The sequence below is a fragment of the Pristiophorus japonicus genome, chromosome 15 (genome assembly GCF_044704955.1).
Source record: "Pristiophorus japonicus isolate sPriJap1 chromosome 15, sPriJap1.hap1, whole genome shotgun sequence".
NCBI classification, from domain to species: Eukaryota; Metazoa; Chordata; class Chondrichthyes; family Pristiophoridae; genus Pristiophorus; species Pristiophorus japonicus.
In genome coordinates, this window is record NC_091991.1 from 177,354,672 (window position 1) to 177,380,844 (window position 26,173).

Genomic DNA, 26,173 nt, shown 5'->3' on the forward strand with positions numbered 1-26,173 from the left:
GAGTTAGATATGGCCCTTACGGCCAAAGGGATCAAGGGGTATGGAGAGAAAGCAGGAAAGGGGTACTGAGGTTGAATGATCAGCCATGATCTTATTGAATGGCGGTGCAAGCTCGAAGGGCCGAATGGCCTACTCCTGCACCTAATTTCTATGTTTCTATGTTCCTTGGGTTCGATGCCTGAATGATGGCTGCCTGGGCATGTGGTCAGTGTTATTAAGTGCACTCATAGCGCGAAGATCTGCCTAATTTTTGTCTCTTCCTCCTGTCTTAAGGTACATTTATGCACTCAGTTCCTGTACCGGTCAAAAAGAGCCAGGCAGGTGCCCTGTAAAATTCAGTTCTTGCAAATGCGAATGCCTTAATTAAACCTCTCTCAAAACTAATGAGAGAATTGGCCTAAAGCAAAATAAGTTGCAAAAACAAATCCTCTCTACATTTGACAGAAATGCAAGAGGTAGACATCAGTGATTCATCTTCTGGAAATTAATCAAGCATAAACTTGAAATTATTAAAAGCATAATAATCTCAATTCCATGGGCCAAAAACAAGACATGAAATTAACTGGAAAATGGACTAGCTACTAATGTGTGAAAAGTAATTCAGTGAAGGGAAAATGAATAAAGATTACAAGTAGGGACATAGAAAGGGGAAGTCACATAAGTTTATTTACAATGCAAGCATTACAATTTTGCTTATTCATAGCATTTAATAATACATTAGAAAATTTAATTAAACATTGGTGGAGCCATATAAAAATCAGTTAATGCTCAACTTTTAACATCAGCCTATTGTTGCAATACCAATTCAGTTTTAAGTTATTGATCACACCCTGAACTTACAATATTTAGTTCTTGAACATACAAGATCTCACATTCCACGACTAGGTGGATAACAGCAACTGAAGCTCGAGGGGAAAAGTACGATTACAAAAAGATTTGAAGTTTTACAAACTGGAAAAATGAAATAAATATATAATTCTAGAAGCCTCAGAAATCAGAAACACTATGGGGAGTTGGGGGTGGAATTTCTCTGCAACCTCAGCACATCTGCACACTTCAGGCACTTCATCAGAATCTTTAAGAACCTGATTTTCAAATGCAATTAAACACGGCAGTCAGCTTGAACAAACCATTTCACAAATAATTAGTCCACCACGAGATACCAGTGTGTTCAGCCAGTCAGAAGACAGAAGTGCCCCTGAGGCTAGAAGTATGCTACTTCTATCCACCCGCCCCCTACCCTGAGAAATCCCAATAGTTTTTCCAACGAAAGATAAATAAACCTGCTCTGTATAAACTAATTACTGAAAACATTTACCAAACAACTTTATGTTTATTTATACAAAGGTTTGAAGTCAAAGTAATGGAAGTTAGCAATTTGCACTCAGCAAATCTTTTCAAACTGCTTCTTTTGTAATAACCCATTTATTCTCAAATCCCATAACAGTATGTGGCTTTGTGCATTCATACATTTCATCAACAGTACATCGGAAAATATGGCCACCTGCAACATGTTTCCTGCTTTTATTCTGTCTATGGGGACCCAATTTGGATATGTTCCCGCTCCTGTGATTTGAAGAGTATTTTTTTAAATTCAGGATTTCACACACACACACACATTTAATTCAAACATTCCGATTTCTCTTCTCATTCTCCCCCCCACTTCCTCCAAGAGAAATGGCGGGTTAATCATAGCTACATATTGAAGCCCATCGGTGTCTTTGTGGTAGGAGCAAAACATTTAGCAAAATTAAGAGCAATTTTTAAATTCCAAATTTAAATTATCAATGGTAGATAATTATAGTCTTCTCTTAATTCAAAGTTTCTCTATTCAAATGATCTAATTCATTTTTAGTCCTAAACTCCCACTTTATTTATGTTGCTCCATTCAAATAATCTGATAATTCAAAATCTTTCGCACAAAAAAATGACCTTGAATCATCAAGAATAGACTGTACTCAGCCCACTCATACCAATTTTGGGATTCGTGGCATAGCTACAATAGACCATTAATGAGTTACGATACACTTCAATTGATATTCATCGTCATCGACCTTCAATTTTAAAAAGAAAATCACTAATAATGAATTGTGGAAGTAAAGTTGTCATCAAAAGCTGAAATCCTGCAGGGTCATTAGTAAAAAATAGACATGAGATTGCTTCTTCAAAAACCCCATATTAAATTCATCATCAAAATCCACCAACTATGCAGCATATCAGTCAGTCCCTCACCCAACAAAACTCATACTTGGCTATTGGTGCGTTTCCAGCATTAGGAACTAACAAATCACGAGAATAATACTGAGCTCAGTCCAAAGAAAAACATCACTTTCACACAGTCAGTCGGCAATAACACCTGGCCTCAAAGAAATTCTAAAGTTTTAAAGTTTTCAAGTAATATATAGTTTGAAGCTCAAGTATTTCTTGGTCCCATTTAATATTCGCATTGCAGATGAGTCAATGTTCCCACAAACTTGAATTAGTATTTTATTATTTATTACAGAAGCCTGGGGACGAACACCAGGGGCTCTAATGTAATCTCTAAATACGGATATTTCCTGTGGAGTACAAGACTGTGCTGCTTCCTCTATTACAAATAGATTTTCCTACGACAGCAATTACCAGAGTCTAATAAGCTTCGTTTCTAACTGTCCCCAAGGAAGACGGGTGTGTAAATAAAAACTTCACTCAAACAGTAACAATGCTGTGTCTGCGCTGTAATTTGCAAAACAAATGGGGACTGCTGGCACAAGTAGGGCGAGCACACACACCGTGCCACATGCTGGTTTAGCCTTAAATACTGAAGCTTTTCATGCAGGTATTAATGGGCAAATACTCTAAAACCTGCTTCCATTAGCCACCTCCTGTGAAAGACACTAATCAGCAAATGCTTTTAATTTAAATGTTTTTTTTATTAATTCTTGGGATGTGGGCGTCTCTGGCAAAGTCGGTATTTGTTACCAATACAACTGAGTGACTCGCAAGGCCGCTTCAGAAGGTAGTAAAGAGTCAACCACATTAGTGTGGGACTGGGGTCACAGATAGACCAGATCAGGTAAGGACGGGAGATTTCCTTCACTAAAGGACATGATTGAACCAGTTGGTTTTTTACGACAATCCGACAACTTCAGGTCATTTTACTGATAACAAATTTTTAAAAATCTGAATTCAAATTCTCAAACATCCATGGTGGGATTTGAATTCCCGATTACTCATCCAGGCCTCTTGATTACAAATCCAGCATCATAACCATTACACTACTCATGTACAATGTCCCGTACTTCCAGAGAGCAGATAAATTCTGCCAATGAAAAATATAAATTGGAACGTGACCAAGTATTCAGTAGGAAAAACGGACTAGCTTGGTTGCACAAAAAGTCACTGCAAACACACAAAACATACATTATGTAGATCCTCCAATTATTAAACTCAGGAAGATCATAATATGCAAATTTTAAAATTTAGAAACAGAGAACCAAAAACAGGACGCTGAGCTTGGATGAGCTTTCCGAGTTTCTTCCAAATATGTAAAATAAAAATATGTTCCATTTGTTAGCTATGACATCCCCGGTCTAGATTAGCCCCCAAAAGAATCACTAAAAATAGATATTAAGCATTTTATTTTAAATTGAAAAATAGCAGTTTACCCATTTTCATCAAAAAGAGTTCTACATGTGTGAACTAAAAACAAATTGAAAATACTACTTTTTTATATTAAAAAAAAGGGGTATTTACACCACGCCTTAGCAAGATCATGCTAAATACATGCTTATGTAGTACAGTGCTGTGCTAAAGTTGGATATTAGAATCACTGCTGAGGTTATGTGTTGAGGCAGCTCCATCCTGCCATTGACTTGTATAATTACATGGGAGAGCTCAATGCTGTTGCTTAAGGACAAAGTGGAACCCGGTCTTCTGTTTTTCAACACAGCTACCCTCATCTTACTAAGCATAAATCAATATGCATAATGTTTGAAAAGCATAAGTCAAATACCTAGTCAGCCAGAGGTAATTTAAAAAATCTTCTGTCACATCAGAATACAAACCACAGAAAGTCTAGGGTTGCAAGTTCTGACATCACCTCATGAAATGTGCATCATGGAGCTTCCTTCACTGATGTATATCCACTTTCTACAGCAAAAAATGAATACTGTCTCAAACAAGTCCAAACCTAGTCACAGCCAATTGTCTGATATCTGAATAAAGACAATAATTAATATTGAAATCAGATTTGAATTTATTCAATAAGACTAAAGATTTTAAGACAAAATCATAGCAAGTTTTGGGAAAAAAAAGTATTTATAGCTCAATACCCTGTTCCTAAAGAAATTGCTTGACCTCGAAAGTATCTATTATTAGACTTTCTGGTCTCTCTAACGTTGGGCTTAATTTCCAGTTGGAGTCACGGCAGAATTAAAATAAGCAGTTTTTCAATCAGTTTCCAATGGTATGGCAGATAGCGATCACTGCTTCATCAAATTCCAATTTACAGAGATCGAATTAATCTCATCAGAACTGTATCACCTATGAATTCTGGAATACATTCATCATTGTTCATTATCACAGCTGCCAATTCAGAAAACAAATACATTATCTTCTGCAGTACAAATACATTTCTAAAGATTTACCTAGACTCAATTTGTTGAAATTGTTGAAAAGTAACTTGTAATTAGATACTAATAAGTTACAGAATACATTTCCAAACTCTTCAATAATTTAGGGTCTTGGTAGTTTTTCTCCAAAGCTTCTTAAAAAAAATCTTCCCTTTGCTTTCCTTCCCTCTTGCGATCACATCTCATCTTATATCGGGAAAAGTGAATGGTCTCGGCAGTGAATGGTCAAGACTTGAGCGTGGGGGAGCTGAGCTAGAGTGGGATTGTAATTTGACTTCTGAGGTTTTCTTTACTGTTTTTGGAAAATGTAAAATTTAATTAAATGCCTCCACATCATAAGATACAGAAGTGCGGGTGCGGGGGCGGGGGGTTAAGATCTGATTTAATCTTTAAAATCAGACTTTGGCATCGGGTGTTTCAGTCCCTCAAAATTCAATTTCTGTGATTTTCAGAAGGCTTTTAAAAACAGGAGAGTAGCAAGGCAATATGGTTTATGAAGGGTGTTCCAGAGAGTAGGATTTAGAAGGCTGAAAGTGCTGCCACCTTACATACCTTTACAAAGTACTTACAGCTGATGGTTTAGAACTACTTGCCAAGATTCAGAACATGTTAACCGTCTATCATCTAGCAATTTTCCAACGCGGCCTAGAGTGGAGTACTGAGATACTTGAGCAGCACACCTCCGATGGGAGACCATTTATTCATGAACTACTTTTGACTGTTACGAGCTAACTGCTGCACAATGTGATCCAACTTCACAATCCATGGAGGCTACACTAAACATTGAAAAGGTGGACTATAAATTAGTCATCAGAAAAATTAAAAAGGCTAATATGACCTTATGAACTCAAAAAGAACCATAACTGAAGTATTTCATATCGAAAGTATTCCCTGTGCAGCAAGTCTCCTTTAAAATCCATTTATGTGGAAAATCCCAACTGAAACAAAACACGAAAACATCCCAGAAAGTCAGTTATGAACAGTGAAAAAATATTGTTTTAAAATATTGTGCACTATGCTACAACCCACCATCAATAATTAATCTTGAACTACACCCTATGGTGCCGTCTTTCCACAATGGACCTAACATTTGCACAAAACAGTGAGCCAACACAAATTGCCTTTCGAGCAACCAACTCACACAGTTCCACACAGCCTTTCAAGGCTCACCTGAAATTATTAGAAAGAACTTGCATCTATGTGGAACCTGATCAGGTCCTCAGTTGCCCTGAAACACTTTACAACCAAAGGATTACTTTTGAAGGGCAGTCACTGTTGTTATGTAGACAAACGACAATCGACGACGAGGTGCAGCACCGCCTCCAGTGCGCCAGCGCAGCCTTCGGTCGCCTGAGGAACAGAGTGTTTGAAGACCAGGACCTCAAATCTGGCACCAAGCTTAGAGTCTACAAGGCAGTAGTGATACCCACCCTCCTATATGGCTCAGAGACGTGGACTATATGTACAGTAGACACATCAAAGCGCTGGAGAAGTACCACCAGTGCTGCCTCCGCAAGATCCTGCAAATCCACTGGTAGGATAGACGTACCAACGTCCGTGTTCTCGCTCAGGCCAACATCCCCAGCATCAAAGCACTGGCCACACTCAACCAGCTCCGTTGGGCGGGCCACATCGTCCGCATGCCCGACACGAGACTCCCAAAGCAAGCTCTGCTCGGAACTCCTACACGGCAGGCGAGCCCCAGATGGGCAGAGGAAACATTTCAAGGACACCCTCAAAGCCTCCTTGATAAAATGCAACATCCCCACCAGCACCTGAGAATCCCTGGCCCAAGACCGTCCTAAGTGGAGGAAGAGTATCTGGGAAGGCGCTGAGCACCTCGAGTCTCATCGCCGAGAGCATGCAGAAATCAAGCGCAGACAGCGGAAGGAGCGTGCAGCAAATCAGGCTCCCCACCCACCTTTTCCTTTAACCACTGTCTGTCCCACCTGTGACAGAGACTGTAATTTTCCGTATTGGACTGTAGTCACCTGAGAACTCACTTTTACAATGGAAGCAAGTCTTCCTCGACTTTGAGGGACTACCCATTATGGCATAGACAAACACATTTCACACAGCAAGATCTCACAGACAGTAAATGAATGGATAAACAGTAGTATGCCATTAGTGGTTTTGGTTGAGGAAGTTATGTTGGCCAGAATACCTCCATGCTCTTTTTTCGAATAGGACCATGGGGATGTTTTTAAATGTTCAGCTAAGCAGGCAGACACAGCCTCAAATGTCGTGCATCTGAAACACCTCTAATAATGCAACAGTATCTCAGTACTCTACTGAAGTGTTAGCCTGGATTATGTGCTCAAATCACGCAGCTTAGCTCAGAGGCGAGTGCTGAAACTGAGCCAAATCAATTCAATTGGTCAAATCTTCACGTTAATTCATTTAATAAAAAGCTTAGTTCCAGTTCCTTAGTCAAATAACTAGGCTACTAGAGGAGTTTCCTAATACAACATTTATATAGCTTGTGATAAAACATCAATATGTGCAGCAGTCAATGCCAGCTACAGGTTGTACACCATCGAGATCTGGCCTGTGTCGGATGAGGGATTTTGCTGGATGAAGGGAGATCTCCCGAGGTCAGGGTGGGGTGCGGGGAAGAGGTCAGCAGCCCGAGTGGGCCCCAAAGTGTCGGCCTAACTCCCCGGAGAGAGGGCTGTGGGGAGGAGTGGCCGGACCGATGACTGTGGCTGCAGGAGTTCCAGCAGGGCGACGAGGAGGAGGCAGTCGATCAAGGAGAAAGGTTATACTGGTGAGCAGGATTTTGACCGGCCGCGTTCTGCGCATGCGCCACCCAGGAATGGTGCCGGACAAGAAGTAGTGCCGGATAAGGGAGTCCCGGATACGAGAGGTTCAACCTGCCTTAATATCCCAAATAGTACCCGTGTGTGTGCAGTAACCTCTTTTATGCCTGTAGTTGTCTTTGCTAACATGCCACAAGGAAAAAAACGTACAACATGGAGAAAGATTACAAAGTGTTGCAGTACAGCGGGATCTGGGTACTTGTGCATGAAACACAAAAGGATAGTATGCAGCTACAGCAAATGATCAGGAAGGCCAATGGTATCTCTGCCTTTATTGCAAAGGGGATGGAGTATAAAAGCAGGGATGTCTTGCTACAGCTGTATAAGGTATTGGTGAGGCCACACCTGGAATACTGCGTACAGTTTTGGTTTCCATATTTACGAAAGGATATACTTGCTTTGGAGCAGTTCAGAGAAGGTTCACTAGGTTGATTCCGGGGATGAGGGGGTTGACACGAGGAAAAGTTGAGTAGGTTGGGCCTCTACTCATTGGAATTCAGAAGAATGAGAGGTGATCTTATCGAAATGTAAAAGATTATGAGGGGGCTTGACAAGATTGATGCAGAGAGGATGTTTCCACTGATGGGGGAAGACTAGAATTAGAGGGCACAATCTTAGAATAAGGGGCCGCCCATTTAAAACTGAGAGGAGGAGACATTTCTTCTCTCAGAGGGTTGTAAATCTTTGGAATTCGCTGCCTCAGAGAGCTGTGGAAGCTGGGACATCGAATAAATTTAAGACAGAAATAGACAGTTTCTTAAACGATAAGGGGATAAAGGGTTATTGGGAGCGGGCGGGGAAGTGGAGCTGAATCCATGATCAGATCAGCCATGATCTTACTGAATGGCGGAGCAGGCTCGAGGGGCCGTATGGTCTACTCCTGCTCCTATTTCTTATGTTCTTATGTAACATTACTCCCGATTGGTTAAGCTCTATGGGAAATTAAATTCTCTGATACACTGCTCCATGTATTTAAACAAAGCATGTAGCAACTATCTGTCTCCTTTGTTTTCTCCTTTAGTCCCAAATACATAAGTCTTGAAATCGCACTGTGGAAGGCTAAAATACAAATTCTTAGTAAGAGAGAGCAATGATCTCTCTCAGCAGTAATGGGAATAGTCCGGCGCAGGCCACTCACCGACTTATCGCTGCAAATACCGCGCATGCACAGAAATTTAAAAATTTGCATTAAAAGAAACAGGCCGCGCAGAACAAAGCGTAGCTCACAGGGAGCATTAATGGAGATATTATTTTGTATGTAATTAAAAAAAAAAGGCTTTTTACTAAGTGTTAAAATACCTAAAAATAGCAGAGGAAGTAATTCATACAAACATCAAGCATTCCTACAAATTGCAAACAAAATGCAAATACCTGTATATAAACTGCAGCCATCAGTGTAACAATAAATGAGCTCTGCTAAAAAATAACCTACTGACGACCATCAGCCAAGAATTACCGACTTGGGTATATTTGTACAGATGGTTAATATTGTCCTCACTCTCTCCAGCAGAATGGTGTAATGTATACATATCTCCACAAATCACAAACTGATGATTACATTATGGTCGGTCACTCTCATGAGTGGGGATATGGATCACATCGCTCCACTGGTCACGATGTTCTTGCGATCATCACATCACATCACAGGGTGGAGTATAGATGTTTTCAGTATAAGGGGCGTCGCAGTTGTGTGAGGCAGACTGGTTGGGCTGGGTGCTCTTTGCCTTTCCGTCATTGTTCATAAGTTTATATGTAACCTTTAGGGCTGCTGATCAAGGGCCGTGCGGCTCTTTATCGGCCGGCGCGGACATGATGGGCCGAAATGGCCTCCTTCTGCGCTGTAAATTTTTATATTTCTATGTCACTGGTTGGTGTAAAAAATGGAAATCTCTGAGTGACGTAGCAGGAGAAGCTGTGCCTAGATTGGTTTTAGGGCATGTTATTAGGGCAGAATAGAAACATAGAAAATAGGTGCAGGAGCAGGCCATTTGGCCCTTCGAGTCTGCACTGCCATTCAATAAGATCATGGCTGATCATTCCCTCAGTACCCCTTTCCTGCTTTCTCTCCATACCCCTTGATCCTCTTAGCCGTAAGGGCCATATCGAACTCCCTTTTGAATATATCCAATGAACTGGCAGCAACAACTCTCTGCGGCAGGGAATTCCACAGGTTAACAACTCTCTGAGTGAAGAAGTTTCTCCTCATCTCAGTCCTAAATGGCCTACCCCTTATCCTAAGACTGTGTCCCCTGGTTCTGGACTTCCCCAACATCGGGAACATTCTACCCGCATCTAACCTGTCCCGTCCCGTCAGAATCTTATATGTTTCTATGAGATAAATATGAATGTCAGGAGGTTTAGCTGTACACCTAATCCACGATGTACATATGAACTGTTGATGTCTAATGTGAATTGTCAAATGCCAAAAGTAGGAAATCCCATCACATGGATGCACACAAAAATCAGTCCAGACAAAAAGGTCTGAAGATTCATTTAAAATCTAATAACTGGTGGCATGGTGGTGCAGAACTCTGCTGAACCAACATACTGCACTGTGTGGTGAGATACAGGTCTTCGCCTTACATTTCCACATATTTACTGATTGCACTCAGTCTGAGAGAAGTAAACAAAAACACATTAGAGTGTGGTGAGTTAACAAGAGGAAGGCAGTATATCTGCCACTCTCAACCTTAGGAAAGGTCTGGAATAGGAGAGTGGGAGAAACTATAGAATCATACAACCCAGAAGGAGGGCATTCGGCCTGTCGTGCTTGTGCTGGCTATTTGAAAGAGCTGTCCAATTTAGTCCCACTATTGTTTTGGGGTGGGGGAGGGGAAGAGGAGAAGAAATTCCCAAACCAGATCAAGTCAGTTCATCAGGAAAAAAATTATATTATAAAACCAGCTATGAAAAACCCATCATCGATCTGTTTCTTGGTGAAAGAGCCATCTGGTTCTATTTTTATAGTGCAATTTGTTCAAGTCTACAAGAAATATCAATGTAATTTTCTGAGTCATGCAGGATCATCGGTAGAGAAAGACCATCCATAATATTAGTTCAACTGCAACTGACTGCGACCTCTAGCCAGACCTGGAGTAATGGTGTCTGGAGTGTTGCGTATTTTAGTTGCGTTGCCATTATTAGCCAACAACATTGAAATTTAGGTGTGGGGAAACAAAACTGGAAAAAAACAAACTCACTTTAAAATTAGACATCTGTTTAATGAAGGTGGCTGAATGCTTGGCAGGATGGATTTTGAATCAGTGTTTTCATTGGCTTGTAGCTGCCAGGCTCAACAAATTACAACACAGACCTGAACAAAATAGGGTCGGCAGAGTTCAAATTAATTTCAATAAATAGAACACTTTATGTTTTAATAAAAGGAAAATCACGACGTAATTAGGGCAAGTCAATTGATGTTACACAACATCTAGCTCATTTTTAAAATGCAACACAAATTTATGCCATAATTTTGTGTAAAAATCACAGAGGCACGTAAAATGTCTGGTTGTATGAGTGAATCAGAATGTTAAGTCACTAGCCCCACACACGGTGAGATCTCAATACGGCTGCCATCTTGCTGCCAGGGACTAACTAACATTTGGCAGGCTCAGGGAATCTCAAGTCTCCTTGGCCCAATCATTTTCAGCTCCTGCATTGAGATGCTGAGCTACAGTAACATGGTTACTCAAACATTAATATGGCAATTAGTGTAATATTAAACCCAACACACGAAAAACAAGGTGACATAATTTTTTTTGTTATGTAAACACTTCAGCCATGCCCACAGTCATAGTTATGTTGATGTTCACATCCCAGGTCAGACTTTGATGTGAAAATCCCAACCACACCAGGAAGTACTCCTGCGCCCATGGCACTCAAAGGATTAATATGAAATGATGGGTTATCCCAAGCTCCTCTCATGGACCAGAACATGACCTGCTTACAAAAAGCAAGTAATGTCTGCCTACCACCTCACAGGAGAACAAAAAACAGTGTATAAAATGAGGGGACAATTCACCATTGATTCTGCCCTTTCAAACAGGCTGCGCAAAGTCTTTAGTACAACGGGCTTCTACCACTTTGATTGGAAATGGTGTCCATTCATTATTAATTCATGCAGGCAGGATGTAAAAACTTGTCTGTAAAGCAAATATTCAAAAAAGGTTACTGCTAAACCCTCACTTCATTACATGCCCTGCTGCTGCGCTTCAATTTTAAATCTGTTCGTGGCATGGAGTCCTTTGTTTCCACCTCCCTCAAACCGTTCAGTGAAAACTTGTTCACAAAACTTGCTGCAACTCCTTCAGTCTCTCCCACGTATTTGGTGGTTATTGTTTCTTCTTCCCACACCACACACATCCCCTAACTAACAACAGCGGGGCATGAGAATTTTCCACCAGGAGCTGGCCAGCACATCAAGCATAACCGCTCACCAAAAACATGAACATGGTTAAAAGCATCAAGCTGAGTCACTCACATGGACCAGCAGTTTGTGCTTTAAGCTGAATTTGCTATCCAATACCTTTAGTTACCATCAAAACAATGTCTCTAAGCAATGCTCCAAGCATGTATTTAGAGTATATTAAATGGAGCTCTGACTTCATAACGATGTCAGGAACCAGTGACAGGATTGTTGCCATCTGCATCACTATGAAAATAGAGCCAATACTACTTCACTACTGAAAACAGAGCCGACAGTAAAAGAACCATTCATTATGCTTCTAGTTACCCTTCCGCTCATCTTTTATCTTGCTATCGCATTCTCTTTTCTCAGCACACCTGATTCATTTCAGTCAGCTGGGTCATTTGCAGGTGCAATGTATGCACCTGTGAGCAGGTTTGTAGAGCTGGTGCATTGTGAGTGGCTTAGCCAGTCACGTGATTTTCACAAGGCTCAATAAAACCCCAGTCAGCTGGGTCATTCACGATGAGGCAGGTGGTTGAGCCTGGTGGATGAACTGATAATGTGTAGTGTGATTGTTAAACCTTTGTTAATAAACCAACTAGTTCTTAATAGCAATGTGTTGCTGTGAATTCTTAATTAATGAACCCATGAAGCAAATATATGACAGCTGGTACTGCTATTTACCATGTTTCCTCTTTCTTTCTCTTGCTGGAAAGCAAGATAGGAAGAGGAAGCTACAGAGATGGAGATCAGTATGCATTGCACAATAAAAAGCATTCTATTGAAAGTATTGCTATATAACTCCATTTGGGAGTCAATGCAAACCATTTTTAAAGAAAACATAGAAACATAGAAACATAGAAAATAGGTGCAGGAGCAGGCCATTCAGCCCTTCTAGCCTGCACCGCCATTCAATGAGTTCATGGCTGAACATGAAACTTCAGTACCCCCTTCCTGCTTTCTCGCCATAACACTTGATCCCCCGAGTAGTAAGGACTTCATCTAACTCCCTTTTGAATATATTTAGTGAATTGGCCTCAACTACTTTCTGTGGTAGAGAATTCCACAGGTTCACCACTCTCTGGGTGAAGAAGTTTCTCCTCATCTCGGTCCTAAATGGCTTACCCCTTATCCTCAGACTGTGACCCCTGGTTCTGGACTTCCCCAACATTGGGAACATTCTTTCTGCATCTAACCTGTCTAAACCCGTCAGAATTTTAAAAGTTTCTATGAGGTCCCCTCTCATTCTTCTGAACTCCAGTGAATACAAGCCCAGTTGATCCAATCTTTCTTGATAGGTCAGTCCCGCCATCCCGGGAATCAGTCTGGTGAACCTTCGCTGCACTCCCTCAATAGCAAGAATGTCCTTCCTCAAGTTAGGAGACCAAAACTGTACACAATACTCCAGGTGTGGCCTCACCAAGGCCCTGTACAACTGTAGCAACACCTCCCTGCCCCTGTATTCAAATCCCCTCGCTATGAAGGCCAACATGCCATTTGCTTTCTTAACCGCCTGCTGTACCTTCAATGACTGATGTACCATGACACCCAGGTCTCGTTGCACCTTCCCTTTTCCTAATCTGTCACCATTCAGATAATAGTCTGTCTCTCTGTTTTTACCACCAAAGTGGATAACCTCACATTTATCCACATTATACTTCATCTGCCATGCATTTGCCCACTCACCTAACCTATCCAAGTCACTCTGCAGCCTAATAGCATCCTCCTCGCAGCTCACACTGCCACCCAACTTAGTATCATCCGCAAATTTGGAGATACTGCATTTAATCCCCTCGTCTAAATCATTAATGTACAATGTAAACAGCTGGGGCCCCAGCACAGAACCTTGCGGCACTCCACTAGTCACTGCCTGCCATTCTGAAAAGTACCCGTTTACTCCTACTCTTTGCTTCCTGTCTGACAACCAGTTCTCAATCCACGTCAGCACACTACCCCCAATCCCATGTGCTTTAACTTTGCACATTAATCTCTTGTGTGGGACCTTGTCGAAAGCCTTCTGAAAGTCCAAATATACCACATTAACTGGTTCTCCTTTGTCCACTTTACTGGAAACATCCTCAAAAAATTCCAGAAGATTTGTCAAGCATGATTTCCCTTTCACAAATCCATGCTGACTTGGACCTATCATGTCACCATTTTCCAGATGCACTGCTATGACATCCTTAATAATTGATTCCATCATTTTACCCACGACTGAGGTCAGGCTGACCGGTCTATAATTCCCTGTTTTCTCTCTCCCTCCTTTTTTAAAAAGTGTGGTTACATTGGCTACCCTCCACTCCATAGGAACTGATCCAGAGTCAATGGAATGTTGGAAAATGACTGTCAATGCATCCGCTATTTCCAAGGCCACCTCCTTAAGTACTCTAGGATGCAGTCCATCAGGCCCTGGGGATTTATCGGCCTTCAATCCCATCAATTTCCCCAACACAATTTCCCGACTAATAAAGATTTCCCTCAGTTCCCCCTCCTTACTAGACCCTCTGACCCCTTTTATATCCGGAAGGTTGTTTGTATCCTCCTTAGTGAATACCGAACCAAAGTACTTGTTCAATTGGTCTGCCATTTCTTTGTTCCCCGTTATGACTTCCCCTGATTCTGACTGCAGGGGACCTACGTTTGTCTTCACCAACCTTTTTCTCTTTACATACCTATAGAAACTTTTGCAATCCGCCTTAATGTTCCCTGCAAGCTTCTTCTCGTACTCCATTTTCCCTGCCCTAATCAAACCCTTTGTCCTCCTCTGCTGAGTTCTAAATTTCTCCCAGTCCCCAGGTTCGCTGCTATTTCTGGCCAATTTGTATGCCACTTCCTTGGCTTTAATACTATCCCTGATTTCCCTAGATAGCCACGGTTGAGCCACCTTCCCTTTTTTATTTTTACGCCAGACAGGAATGTACAATTGTTGTAATTCATCCATGCGCTCTCTAAATGTCTGCCATTGCCCATCCACAGTCAACCCCCTAAGTATCATTCGCCAATATATCCTAGCCAATTCACGCCTCATACCTTCAAAGTTACCCTTCTTTAAGTTCTGGACCATGGTCTCTGAAATTACTGTTTCATTCTCCATCCTAATGCAGAATTCCACCATATTATGGTCACTCTTCCCCAAGGGGCCTCGCACAATGAGATTGCTAATTAATCCTCTCTCATTACACAACACCCAGTCTACGATGGCCTCCCCCCTTGTTGGTTCCTCAACATATTGGTCTAGAAAACCATCCCTTATGCACTCCAGGAAATCCTCCTCCATCGTATTGCTTCCAGTTTGGCTAGCCCAATCTATGTGCATATTAAAGTCACCCATTATAACTGCTACACCTTTATTGCATGCACCCCTAATTTCCTGTTTGATGCCCTCCCCAACATCCCTATTACTGTTTGGAGGTCTGTACACAACTCCTACTAACGTTTTTTGCCCTTTGGTGTTCTGCAGCTCTACCCATATAGATTCCACATCATCCAAGCTAATGTCTTTCCTAACTATTGCATTAATCTCCTCTTTAACCAGCAATGCTACCCCACCTCCTTTTCCTTTTATTCTATCCTTCCTGAATGTTGAATACCCCTGAATGTTGAGTTCCCAGCCCTGATCATCCTGGAGCCACGTCTCCGTAATCCCAATCACATCATATTTGTTAACATCTATTTGCACAATTAATTCATCCACCTTATTGCGGATACTCCTTGCATTAAGACACAAAGCCTTCAGGCTTGTTTTATTAACACCCTTTGTCCTTTTAGAATTTTGCTGTACAGTGGCCCTTTTTGTTCTTTGCCTTGGGTTTCTCTGCCCTCCACTTTTCCTCATCTCCTTTCTGTCTTTTGCTTTTGTCTCCTTTTTGTTTCCCTCTGTCTCCCTGCATTGGTTCCCATCCCCCTGCCATATTAGTTTAAATCCTCCCCAACAGCACTAGCAAACACTCCCCCTAGGACATTGGTTCCGGTCCTGCCCAGGTGCAGACCGTCCGGTTTGTACTGGTCCCACCTCCCCCAGAACCAGTTCCAATGCCCCAGGAATTTGAATCCCTCCCTGCTGCACCACTGCTCAAGCCACGTATTCATCTGCGCTATCCTGCGATTCCTACTCTGACTATCACGTGGCACTGGTAGCAATCCCGAGATTACTATTTTTGAGGTCCTACTTTTTAATTTAGCTCCTAGCTCCTTAAATTCGTTTCGTAGGACCTCATCCCTTTTTTTACCTATGTCGTTGGTACCAATGTGCACCACGACAACTGGCTGTTCTCCCTCCCATTTCAGAATGTCCTGCACCCGCTCCGAGACATCCTTGACCCTTGCACCAGGGAGGCAACATACCATCCTGGAGTCTCGGTTGCGGCCGCAGAAACGCCTATCTATTCCCCTCACAATTGAATCCCCTATCACTATCGCTCTCCCACTCTTTTTCTTGCCCTCCTGTGCAGCAGAGCCAGCCACGGTGCCATGAACTTGGCTGCTGCTGCCCTCCCCTGATGAGTCATTCCCCTCAACAGTACCCAAAGCGGTGTATCTGTTTTGCAGGGGGATGACCACAGGGGACCCCTGCACTACCTTCCTTGCACTACTCTTCCTGCTGGTCTTCCATTCCCTATCTGGCTGTGGACCCTTTCCCTGCGGTAAGACCAACTCACTACACGTGCTACTCACGTCATTCTCAGCATCGTGGATGCTCCAGAGTAAATCCACCCTCAGCTCCAATTCCGCAACGCGGACCGTCAGGAGCTGGAGGTGGACACACTTCCCGCACATGTAGTCGTCAGGGTGCACCATCTAAAACCAGTCGCTAAAATACACGAGAACAGCTCACGGTGACTCCTCATTCAACATTCTGCAAAACAAATGATGCCCAGGTATGTCTCTACTTTAAAAGTTTCTGTAGAAAGCAGGAATTTTGTTCTGAACGTTCCTCTGTGTCTAGTGATTGGCCCATTTTGTGACTGTGTCCAAACCACATCAGTCACAGTTATCAAGTCAAGGAAGAAGTACAAATATTGCAACCTGATGACTAAATTAAGGTTCTGACTAAATTGACCTGAAACGTTAACTCTGTTTCTCCCTCCACAGATGCTGCCTGACCTGCAGAGTATTTCAGCAGGGTATTCCAGCATTTTCTGTGTTTATTTTAGACTAAATTGTGGTGCTGTGCAGTTTATAAATAAGAGTAACATACAAAGCATACCTGTTCACCACAAAGCCTTGATTTTAGCATGTTATACTAGTTAGCATTAAATTATGCGGGATTTAGCAAATGTTACATCTGAATTGTTCAGAATACAAAGGACAAACCTCAATAATCTAATGCTGCATCTTCTCTACAGAACTGCCATTAGCAGCAGTCTGACTTCAGTGGTGGCGGGTGCAATGTAATTGATGTGACATTGCTATCTCCATCAAGAGATGAGTTCCCAAAGCTCCTGGAGGCAACGGAGCCTAATGTTATCTGACCATCAGCAGGCTTCTTGCTCAGTACATTAATACCAGCCAGAAATGCATTTTTTGCAGAAACAGAGCCTGTAATTGTGACTTTCAGACACCCACTTGTCCATGCCCTTCTTTACTTCTAGACTCAAATATTTAAATGCTCTCTTGGCCGGCCTCCCATCTTTCACCCTAATAAACTTGAGTTCATCCATAACTCTGCTGCCCGTGTTCAAACTCGCACCAAGTCCCGTTCACCCATCACCTGTGCTCGCTGACCTACATCAGCTCCCGGTTAAACAACGCCTAGATTTTAAAATTCTCATCCTTATTTTCAAATCCCTCCATGGCCTCACCCCTCCCTATTTCTGTATCATCATCCAGTCCCACAACTGCCCCCCGCCTCCCACCCCCCGCCCCCCGCCAAAGATCTCGGCACTCACCTAGTTCTGGCCTTTTGCAAATCCCCAATTTTCATCGCTCCACCATTGGTAACCGTGCTTTCAGGTGCCTGGGCCCAAAGCTCTGGAATTTCCTCCTTAAACCTCTCTGCCTCAAATTCCTCCTTAAAACCTATCTGCTTGACCAAACTTTTTAGACGGCCCTAATATCTCATGTGGTTCGGTATCAATTTGATAATCACTCCTGTAAAGTGCCTTGGAACGTTTTGCCATGTTAAAGACGCCATAAAAATGTAAGTTGTTATGGGGTTTTTGATGCTACTGAACCAGGAGTGCCAGCACATTTCAAGTAGAAGCAATTCTGCAGTATAAGCTCGACGTAAAGGTTTGAGCTGTTTCAAGCCCAAAGTACTTAACTGAAGAAAGCTCTCCTTTCCCAATTCCCTCCTTACCTCATCGGTAATATCAAACCATAGTCATTATATTTGGTGCTGCATGTCAACCAGTCAATTACAAGCTTCTTTGCAGTTTTCCTCTCCTGAAAGCACGGACTCCTGGCTAAAATACAGTTCCACAGACAAGGTTTCTGCTCCAGTATCTTCCAAAGTGGTCATTATTCACGTGTGAGCTTCAACAACTATTGTGCTGCTGGGACTGCACATCTCCACTTCTGGCAAAGGTTACTGGAAATGATCGGCAGTGGGAAACCTGGCTGATTATCCACTCCCTGACCCAGAAGCACTGAGACTAACTGCAGAAACCCGACCACCTCCTGGCTGCGAACAGCTAACTCAGCAAAAATTGGGCATTATATCTGGGAACTTGCTCATTTATATTGCTCAGCAACAGTGTAAATCCACAAAGTGGGAACCAGTCACTACAACTCAAAAGAAAATCCACATCGCAACCGTCTTTCAGATGTTAAACCGAAGCCCCACCTGCCTCTCAGGCGAACCCAAAAGATATGACGGCACTATTCGAAGAAGAGCAGGGGATTAATCCGTGTCCTGGCTAATATTTAGCCCATATTCAACACCTATAAAACACATTATCTGGTCATTGCTGGCTGTGGGAGCTTGCTGTGCGTATTTCCTACATTACAATTACGACTAAAGTTCAAAAAGTACTCAATTGGCTGTAAAGCACTTTGGGACATCCTAAGGTCGTGAAAGTCGCTATAGAAATGCAAGTCTTTCTTTAATATAGGGGCAAAGGAACTTTTAGTGTTATATTCACGCAGAGACTCGCTGATTTTGTTGCTGTGACCTTTTCATAGGAACGTGTGTGACAGGAATCAACTCATGCCAGATTTAAGAATGAAACTTACATTGCTGCAACCTAAAATGGAATATTTCTGCATTTATTGAATGGTATGGTTTTAGCTAATATACTGCCCCAGTGGCACTTCACATTCAAGCTGTGTTATAATGCGGTAATCAGCCTCCTGTCTCGTCTCAACTAAACTCACGCGGTTAATGCTCTGAAGTACCCCCGGGCCATAAATGTATTCTCATTTACTCAACACTTACTATTTATCACATTGTACCACATTAACCTTGGAGAGGTAGAACTGCAATCTTGTGAAAAATTTTTTAAAAGTTTGTTCAGACAGTGATACAAAATGAAGATAAGAAATCGATTTGGGGGATTTACTCACCTTATCCAACCTTTTTATTATTGAAAAAAAATCCGATTTCTATGTTGGGAATTTCTTGATTAATCTGGGGTAAATGCAATGCCTGATGAACCTGCTGACCCATACAGATGAGGAAAGTGTCAGCATCAGTCTCTGGTGTGTGTCGAAGTCAGCTGATACCAGCCAAGGTGGTATTTGGCTTATCACAATTAGCCTCAATGTCCCTAGGCGAGGCAAAAGGAACAAAATAATCAGCCAGGGTTCCTGCATCTGATCCCGGACATTGATTTACATAGCGTTTGCAGTACAGAAACGGGCCATTCGGCCCATGTCAGTTTATGCTTCACACAAACCTCCTCCCACCCTTCTTCATCTGACCCTTTCAATATACCTTTCTATTCCTTTCTCCCTCGTATTTATCTAGCTTCCCCTGAAATGCATCTATACTATTCGCCTCAGCTATTCCATGTGGTAGCGAGTTCCACATTCTCACCACTCTCTGGATAAAGAGGTTTCTCCTGAATTCCTCATATGATTTATTAGTAACAATCTTATAGTTATGGCCCCTAGTATTTGTCTCCCCCATAAGTGGAAACAGCTTCTCGACATCTACCCTCTTTGTAATTTTAATGAATTCCAGGGATTCCTGCAGAAAACTGAGACTGTTTTGATGTTAGATGAGATTGGGATGGGCTCAGCTATGATGCCCCCTCACTGTTGAATAAGTCCATCAACTTTTACTGTCTGGGCACATATTTGTGGAACAGCCACTTGGGCCAGGAACCTCAGGCAGGCTTAGCAGCACCACCCTCAGGAGAGGGAAATGACAACACAACAAAAAAAAGTTCAGCTGTTGAGATATGAGATTTGTTTATTGAAAGAGTGCTGGATCTCATTTTGAATGCAGAAATCCAATACATTTAAGTATCTGCATTATAGTCACCATAGTCTGTCCCCTCTCAGCTTGTGCTGGGATTCAATCCGCTATAATACTTCTCGGCTGGTGAGAAGGTTAATGTAAAAATTGCACTACATTTGTGCTGAAGTGATTTATGTCTCAACGGTGCCATATGTGCACTCAATCAGTTAATTGGAAGTTTGATAAAGTTGGCACATTAAATGCCATATGTTCAGCCTCCATCTGTAGAAACAATTTGTGACCTCAGAAATGTACTGTATGTACAGTATTTTGAAGTAGATACAGCATAATACCGATAGTCTTCCTTCCATAATTCAGAGGACACGAGCTCAAATTCCAGATCTGTCTGACACTCTGCTCTATCAGCTTCAATTATGAGGACTTTCGGCAACTTTATGGGCTCAAAATTGGCCAGGAGTTGCTCCGTTTTTTTTGGAGCAACTTGATTTTTCTGGAGTAACTTAAAAATCTCCATTTTGCACATTTAATTTGCGCCAGTGTAAGTGAGTTAGTTACGATTTTTTTAGTTTAGTTAAATTTTTCTCAAAAGGGGGCGTTACCAGCCACCTACGCCCGTTTTGGCCATTTAGGCCGCTTTGGACAGCTAATAGTTACTCCAAACTAACTTAGACTGGATCAACTGGGCTTGTATTCACTGGAGTTCAGAAGAATGAGAGGGGACCTCATAGAAACGTTTAAAATTCTGACGGGATTGGACAGGTTAGATGCAGGAAGAATGTTCCCAATGTTGGGGAAGTCCAGAACCAGGGGACACAGTCTAAGGATAAGGGGGAAGCCATTTAGGACCGAGATGAGGAGGAATTTCTTCACCCAGAGAGTGGTGAACCTGTGGAATTCTCTACCACAGAAAGTTGTTGAGGCCAATTCACTAAATATATTCAAAAAGGAGTTAGATGAAGTCCTTACTACTAGGGGAATCAAGGGGTATGGTGAGAAAGCAGGAATGGGGTACTGAAGTTGCATGTTCAGCCATGAACTCATTGAATGGCAGTGCAGGCTAGAAGGGCTGAATGGCCTACTCCTGCACCTATTTTCTAAGTTTCTATGTCTATGTTTCTAGGCCAACGTATGTGGCCGTACAGAAAATCCTTGCAGAGAGTTAAGAAATCAGCGTAGGTAGGTACTAATGACTTGACTAAAGAATGTGAATAGGATCAAACAGCTATACAGGACATCACATGACAAACTTCGCAAAATTAATTTACTATACAACAGAAGCATTCATGGAAGCTTAAACTACAAAAATAAAAGAAGTAAAAGATAGTTGAATTAAATTGCCCTAATCTCACAACTAATTTAAACAACTATTTGTTTGCAATGATTATGCTGGGCCAAAATTGGGCCCATATTATCTAAATAAAGTCTACTTCAATAAATAAGATATTCTCTCAGTGTTCGTCCATCACTTATGTTCTTCTTTCACAATAGCATCAGGTGAATAGGCTTGACAAATGGTCACCACTATTCATGAGACAAAACATCTTTACATAATTTTTTCAAAGAATCCAAAAGTCCAGGAAAATGACAAGCCATGAAGAAAGTTCAAAAGTAGCTACAGTGCATAAAATTTCAAACCTGAGGTCGATCGCACCGGGAGGCCACTCGGCCAGAGATAGGGGCGGGCATCGAGTCCCACACACACAGCGGCTGCAGCACGCACACAGAGAGGCTGGGGGCGAGGAGCTACTGCACATGCGCGAACACTCCACTGCGCATGTGCAGATGTCCCAGCACTGTTTTCAGCGCAGGGCGCTGGCTTCGCTGCGCGAAGACCGAGGAGAGGCCGGATAGCGGCCAAAGTGGGGAGCGATTTTTTTCAGCGCACTTATCAATGGAGAAACGCGCCGCATCTCCGGTAAGTGCGCCAAAAAAAGGGGTGGGCCAAATTTGAGCCCTATGTCAGTACAAAACCTTGCATCAAAAAAGAAATCAGAAAATGCTGTAGACACTCAACAGGTCAGACAGCATCTGTGGAGAGAGGAAGATCGGGTTAATGTGTCAGGTCGATGACCTTTCATCAGAACCTTGTACTATCAGCACCACACTGCACCATATAAGAGTGCAGGGGACAAGGTGGCACAGCATACTGGGATAACCACTTGCTTGTATGTGAGAGTGTTTCTCCTCCCCCACTTTGCTAGCTACCAATCCCAGCTCTGCTGCAGTGAGGAAGTTCCAAGTGAACAGAGGAAATAGTAGACAGGGAGCTGTCAGACCACTGTCACACACCTTCTAGCGATAAGTTGACAATCATCTTGGTAACCTGGGTGCAAGTCGCCTGATCTCTTGGTCTCGAGACACAAGTAACACAGTGAGCTTTGTGGGGATGGGAGAAGAGAGAAAGATGTAAAAAGAAAGAAATGATTCACATTCTCATATTAAAGATATATGGAAACATTCAGCCCATCCAGCTCATTATCTAAGAGTAGGATTTTTAAAAATTCATTCTTGGGGTATGGGCCTGACTAGCAAGGTTGGTGTTTATCGCCCATCCCTCATTGCCCTGAGAATGTGAGCCTTCTTCTTGATCCACTGCAATCCGTGTGGTGAAGGTGCTCTCACAATGTTGTTAAGTCGGGAGCTCCAAGATTTTGACCCTGTGACGATGAAGGAACGGCAATATATGTCCAAGTAGGGATGGTGTGTGACTTGGAAGGGAACTTGGAGTTGGTGGGGTTCCCATGCACCTGCTGCCCTTTTCCATCTAAGGTGGTGGAGTTTTACACTGCCCCACTAGTGTAGGCATAAAATCTCTTTGATTGACACTAATGATGAAAGTTACAGTCGAAATCCAGATTCAGAGGTTGAATCTGACTCCAGAGCGAAGCAGAGCAAGGCTCCCTGCAGGACGGAGTCACACACTGGCTCCGATTTGAACTTCCACCACCTGGCAGAAACCAGGAGGGGCTAGCAGTTAAAATGGAGTGGGGGCTGTACCCACTCTTCGACCACCTGCAAGTTAAAATTGCAGGCGGCAAAACACTGAGCCAGGTCAGCAGGGTCCTCTTCAAATAGCAGATTGGGCTGCGAAGCTCAAATCGGGGCACGGTCTGCTATTTTAACCAGAGGCCTGAGCAGGGGGAGCACTGATCGTTTCCCTGCCAGGCCAAACCTGCCAGGAGTCAGATCGATGGCCAGAAGACGCCCAGTAAGGCAAGCTAATATTTTTGTTTTAGTGTTCCTTGTGGACCAGGAGGACAGGAGAACCCCAACCCGCGCCTTCCCCCTCCCCCTGACCGTAGCCGGTTCCTCCCTGATCCACTTACCTGAATGCCTGGACCATTCCCACGGATCCCTGGCAACAATCTCCTGCCACCCAAATTACCGCTCCTGAAATATTATGTGGGGCGGCAGAAGGTAAAGGGTATATTTCCAAGTTATAGAAATTGAAGTATTGTACTAATTTCAGTGCCACGGATTTATATCTAAAGAAGTAAATAATGATCTGATTAAATAACTGGTGTAGGTTTTACAAAAGGACTTGTTTAAAACAAGCGGAAAAATTCATGAAGCAAGTAGTTCTTGTTCTAAAACTGGGAGCAGAAAATTGAAGGCTAACATTTGGCATAAATTTGCATAATTGCCTTAACTGGCAGATAGTCTCATGGCACAGTCAGCAACGTGATGACAAAGTAGTCCAGTACTACTGCTGTACAATTAAGCCTTAAGGATTATTCTGGGGGTGGGAGGGCGAGAATGAGAGAACATTGTTAAGTGAAAATATTTTGATCTAAGCTTATCTGATGTTTGACAGGAGAAATGGAGCTCACTGTGGGATGTTAATTAGGCATCATGTGCCAAGTAATTGGGATCAATTCTGAAATGCTTAAAATATTCCAAGTGCAACTTCAAAGTATGGAAAGTTCATTATAAATTGTATTCACTCAGTCGTACCTTTAAGATAAGAATTAATTGACTGGATTCTGCACAGAAACTATCATCTCAGTTTTATCAGTCGATGTTTTTGTTGAAAGTACAGGTATCTCATATGTACACATAATTGCAGAGACCACTGCAAACAAAACAATCTATAATGCACTTTAGCTTTGACAGAATGGCCAGTTAAAATGCTTTATACTTCTGAAGTTCTGATTAAGAAGTTATGATTCCTAAACAAGCCAAACCCTGTGGAACACTTAAAACAAAATTGTATTCTGCTGAATTGCCCCATAATTCCCTTATGTTATAAAAGGAGCCATCTGCACAATTATTGGCATCTCTCAAGTTATCCCGAGTTAGTATCTCATTCTTTAAAACTCCTCGTTACAGACATTTTTCATCAAGCTCCTCAGACGAAACACTGATATTCTATGGCAGTGTGAATGGGGTCAGTGACCTGGGGGCAGCACTCATCAAGCGCACGGTCACTGGAATATACTGTCACAATGCTTTTGACCATCAGTTTTAAAAGAGGTAAACACCTGAAGGAAGACATCATAAAATACAAGGAACGAGTAGGATAATGGGATTTTAGGATTGATAACTCTGGTGAGGGAACTGGCACGATTCTACGACACAAAAAAACAAGAGGTTGCAGAAAGAGTACAGGTATCTTCTTTGATAAAATTTGGAGATTTTGAGACCATGCAGAATACACTTCTTCATTTATGAATACTTTTTCATGAAGACTATGACCCTTCAAGTAAATTCCAAACTTCTCAAAATTCTAATGATCTGGAATCTCATCCATTCCAACTGTTGTCCAATTCGCGATGGAGGAGCCAGTAGTTTGCTTACCTGCAGCTCAGAAATATGGGCATGTAGTCCCTGAGCCATGTCCTCCGCTTCATGGACCCGCCGGTTCAGTTGTGGCGAATAATTGTCCACCAATTCATTGTCATAAGAATCCAAGATGCCTTTCATCCCATCACGAGCCTACAAAATAATAAACGTTGAGATTAGAAGATTTAAGAATTCTGCTTTTCTTCCTCCTTAAACTCTCCAACAATTACCAGGAATGCTTGGCTGCAGAGAATGGCATCAACTATTAAAGTGATCCAAAAGAACCTGGGAGAATAAGTCGCATCTTTTAAATAAATGGAGCTCAAATGTTCAGCTTCTTTACATCAGCTTTCTTCAAAGTCCTTGCAATTACACATATGGGAACAGATAACATTAGATTATATTTGTTGTGTCCTTGGATGCTCTAATAATGACTCCACAAGGCAATGTGTTGTACTTGAACTGTAATGATCTTAGTCCTTTATTTGCTAACTCCAGAGTGAGGATCACACCTGGTGGCCTGCCTTTTATACTAGGCCAGGCACACCTGTACAGGTAACCTACAAGTCTCCCACTGCTGTGCCCTCTGGTGGCACACCTTGTGATAGTACTAACAGTAGCCATGTAGGATACATGACATTATTGCCATCTTTCAGATTTTCCACAACTCAGTGAAGAATAAGGTTTATTGTTCGAGACCTGGTCTGAAATCTGATATTCCGCTGGTGCTGATAAACATTGATTTAAATAGGCCGCAGAGAAAATCTATAACGTTGCTCAGTGCAACATTAGTTTTCCCTTATTTACTTGTTTTGTTTCCTTGGGCACCCAGCTATAGGATCTTTTTAAGACCAGTCACAGCATTATAGCTACCCTGATATTAAAATCCATCAAAAGAGAATGAAACGGTGGTACAAATGACTGGAATTCCAATGTGACAATCAAGGATCAACAGGACGTGGTCTACATCCGAGATTCCCGAACTGCACTTGAACCATATGGAGGCTGGGTGCTTTCTCAAAAGGAGGGAGAAAAAAAAAAAGAAAAATCCGGTGATTCACAGCTGCCCTCGTATACGACTTGTAGCAGACAGCTTTACAGCAGCTCTACTGGGGGTTTGAGAGCAAGTCTCCTTCTGCCCCATTACCCATACAACATTTATCCCTCAACCAACATCACCAAAGCAGAT

General features: G+C 42.3%; 1 protein-coding gene across 1 annotated transcript in view; it reads right to left on the bottom strand.

The window, feature by feature from the left end:
* mad1l1 (mitotic arrest deficient 1 like 1) overlaps positions 1-26,173 on the bottom strand; it is a 614,071-nt gene that overhangs the window by 247,364 nt on the left and 340,534 nt on the right. Inside the window, exon 12 of the mRNA XM_070856648.1 lies at positions 25,000-25,137. Coding sequence (XP_070712749.1) covers positions 25,000-25,137 — 138 coding nt within the window. The remainder of the gene's footprint in view (positions 1-24,999; positions 25,138-26,173) is intronic.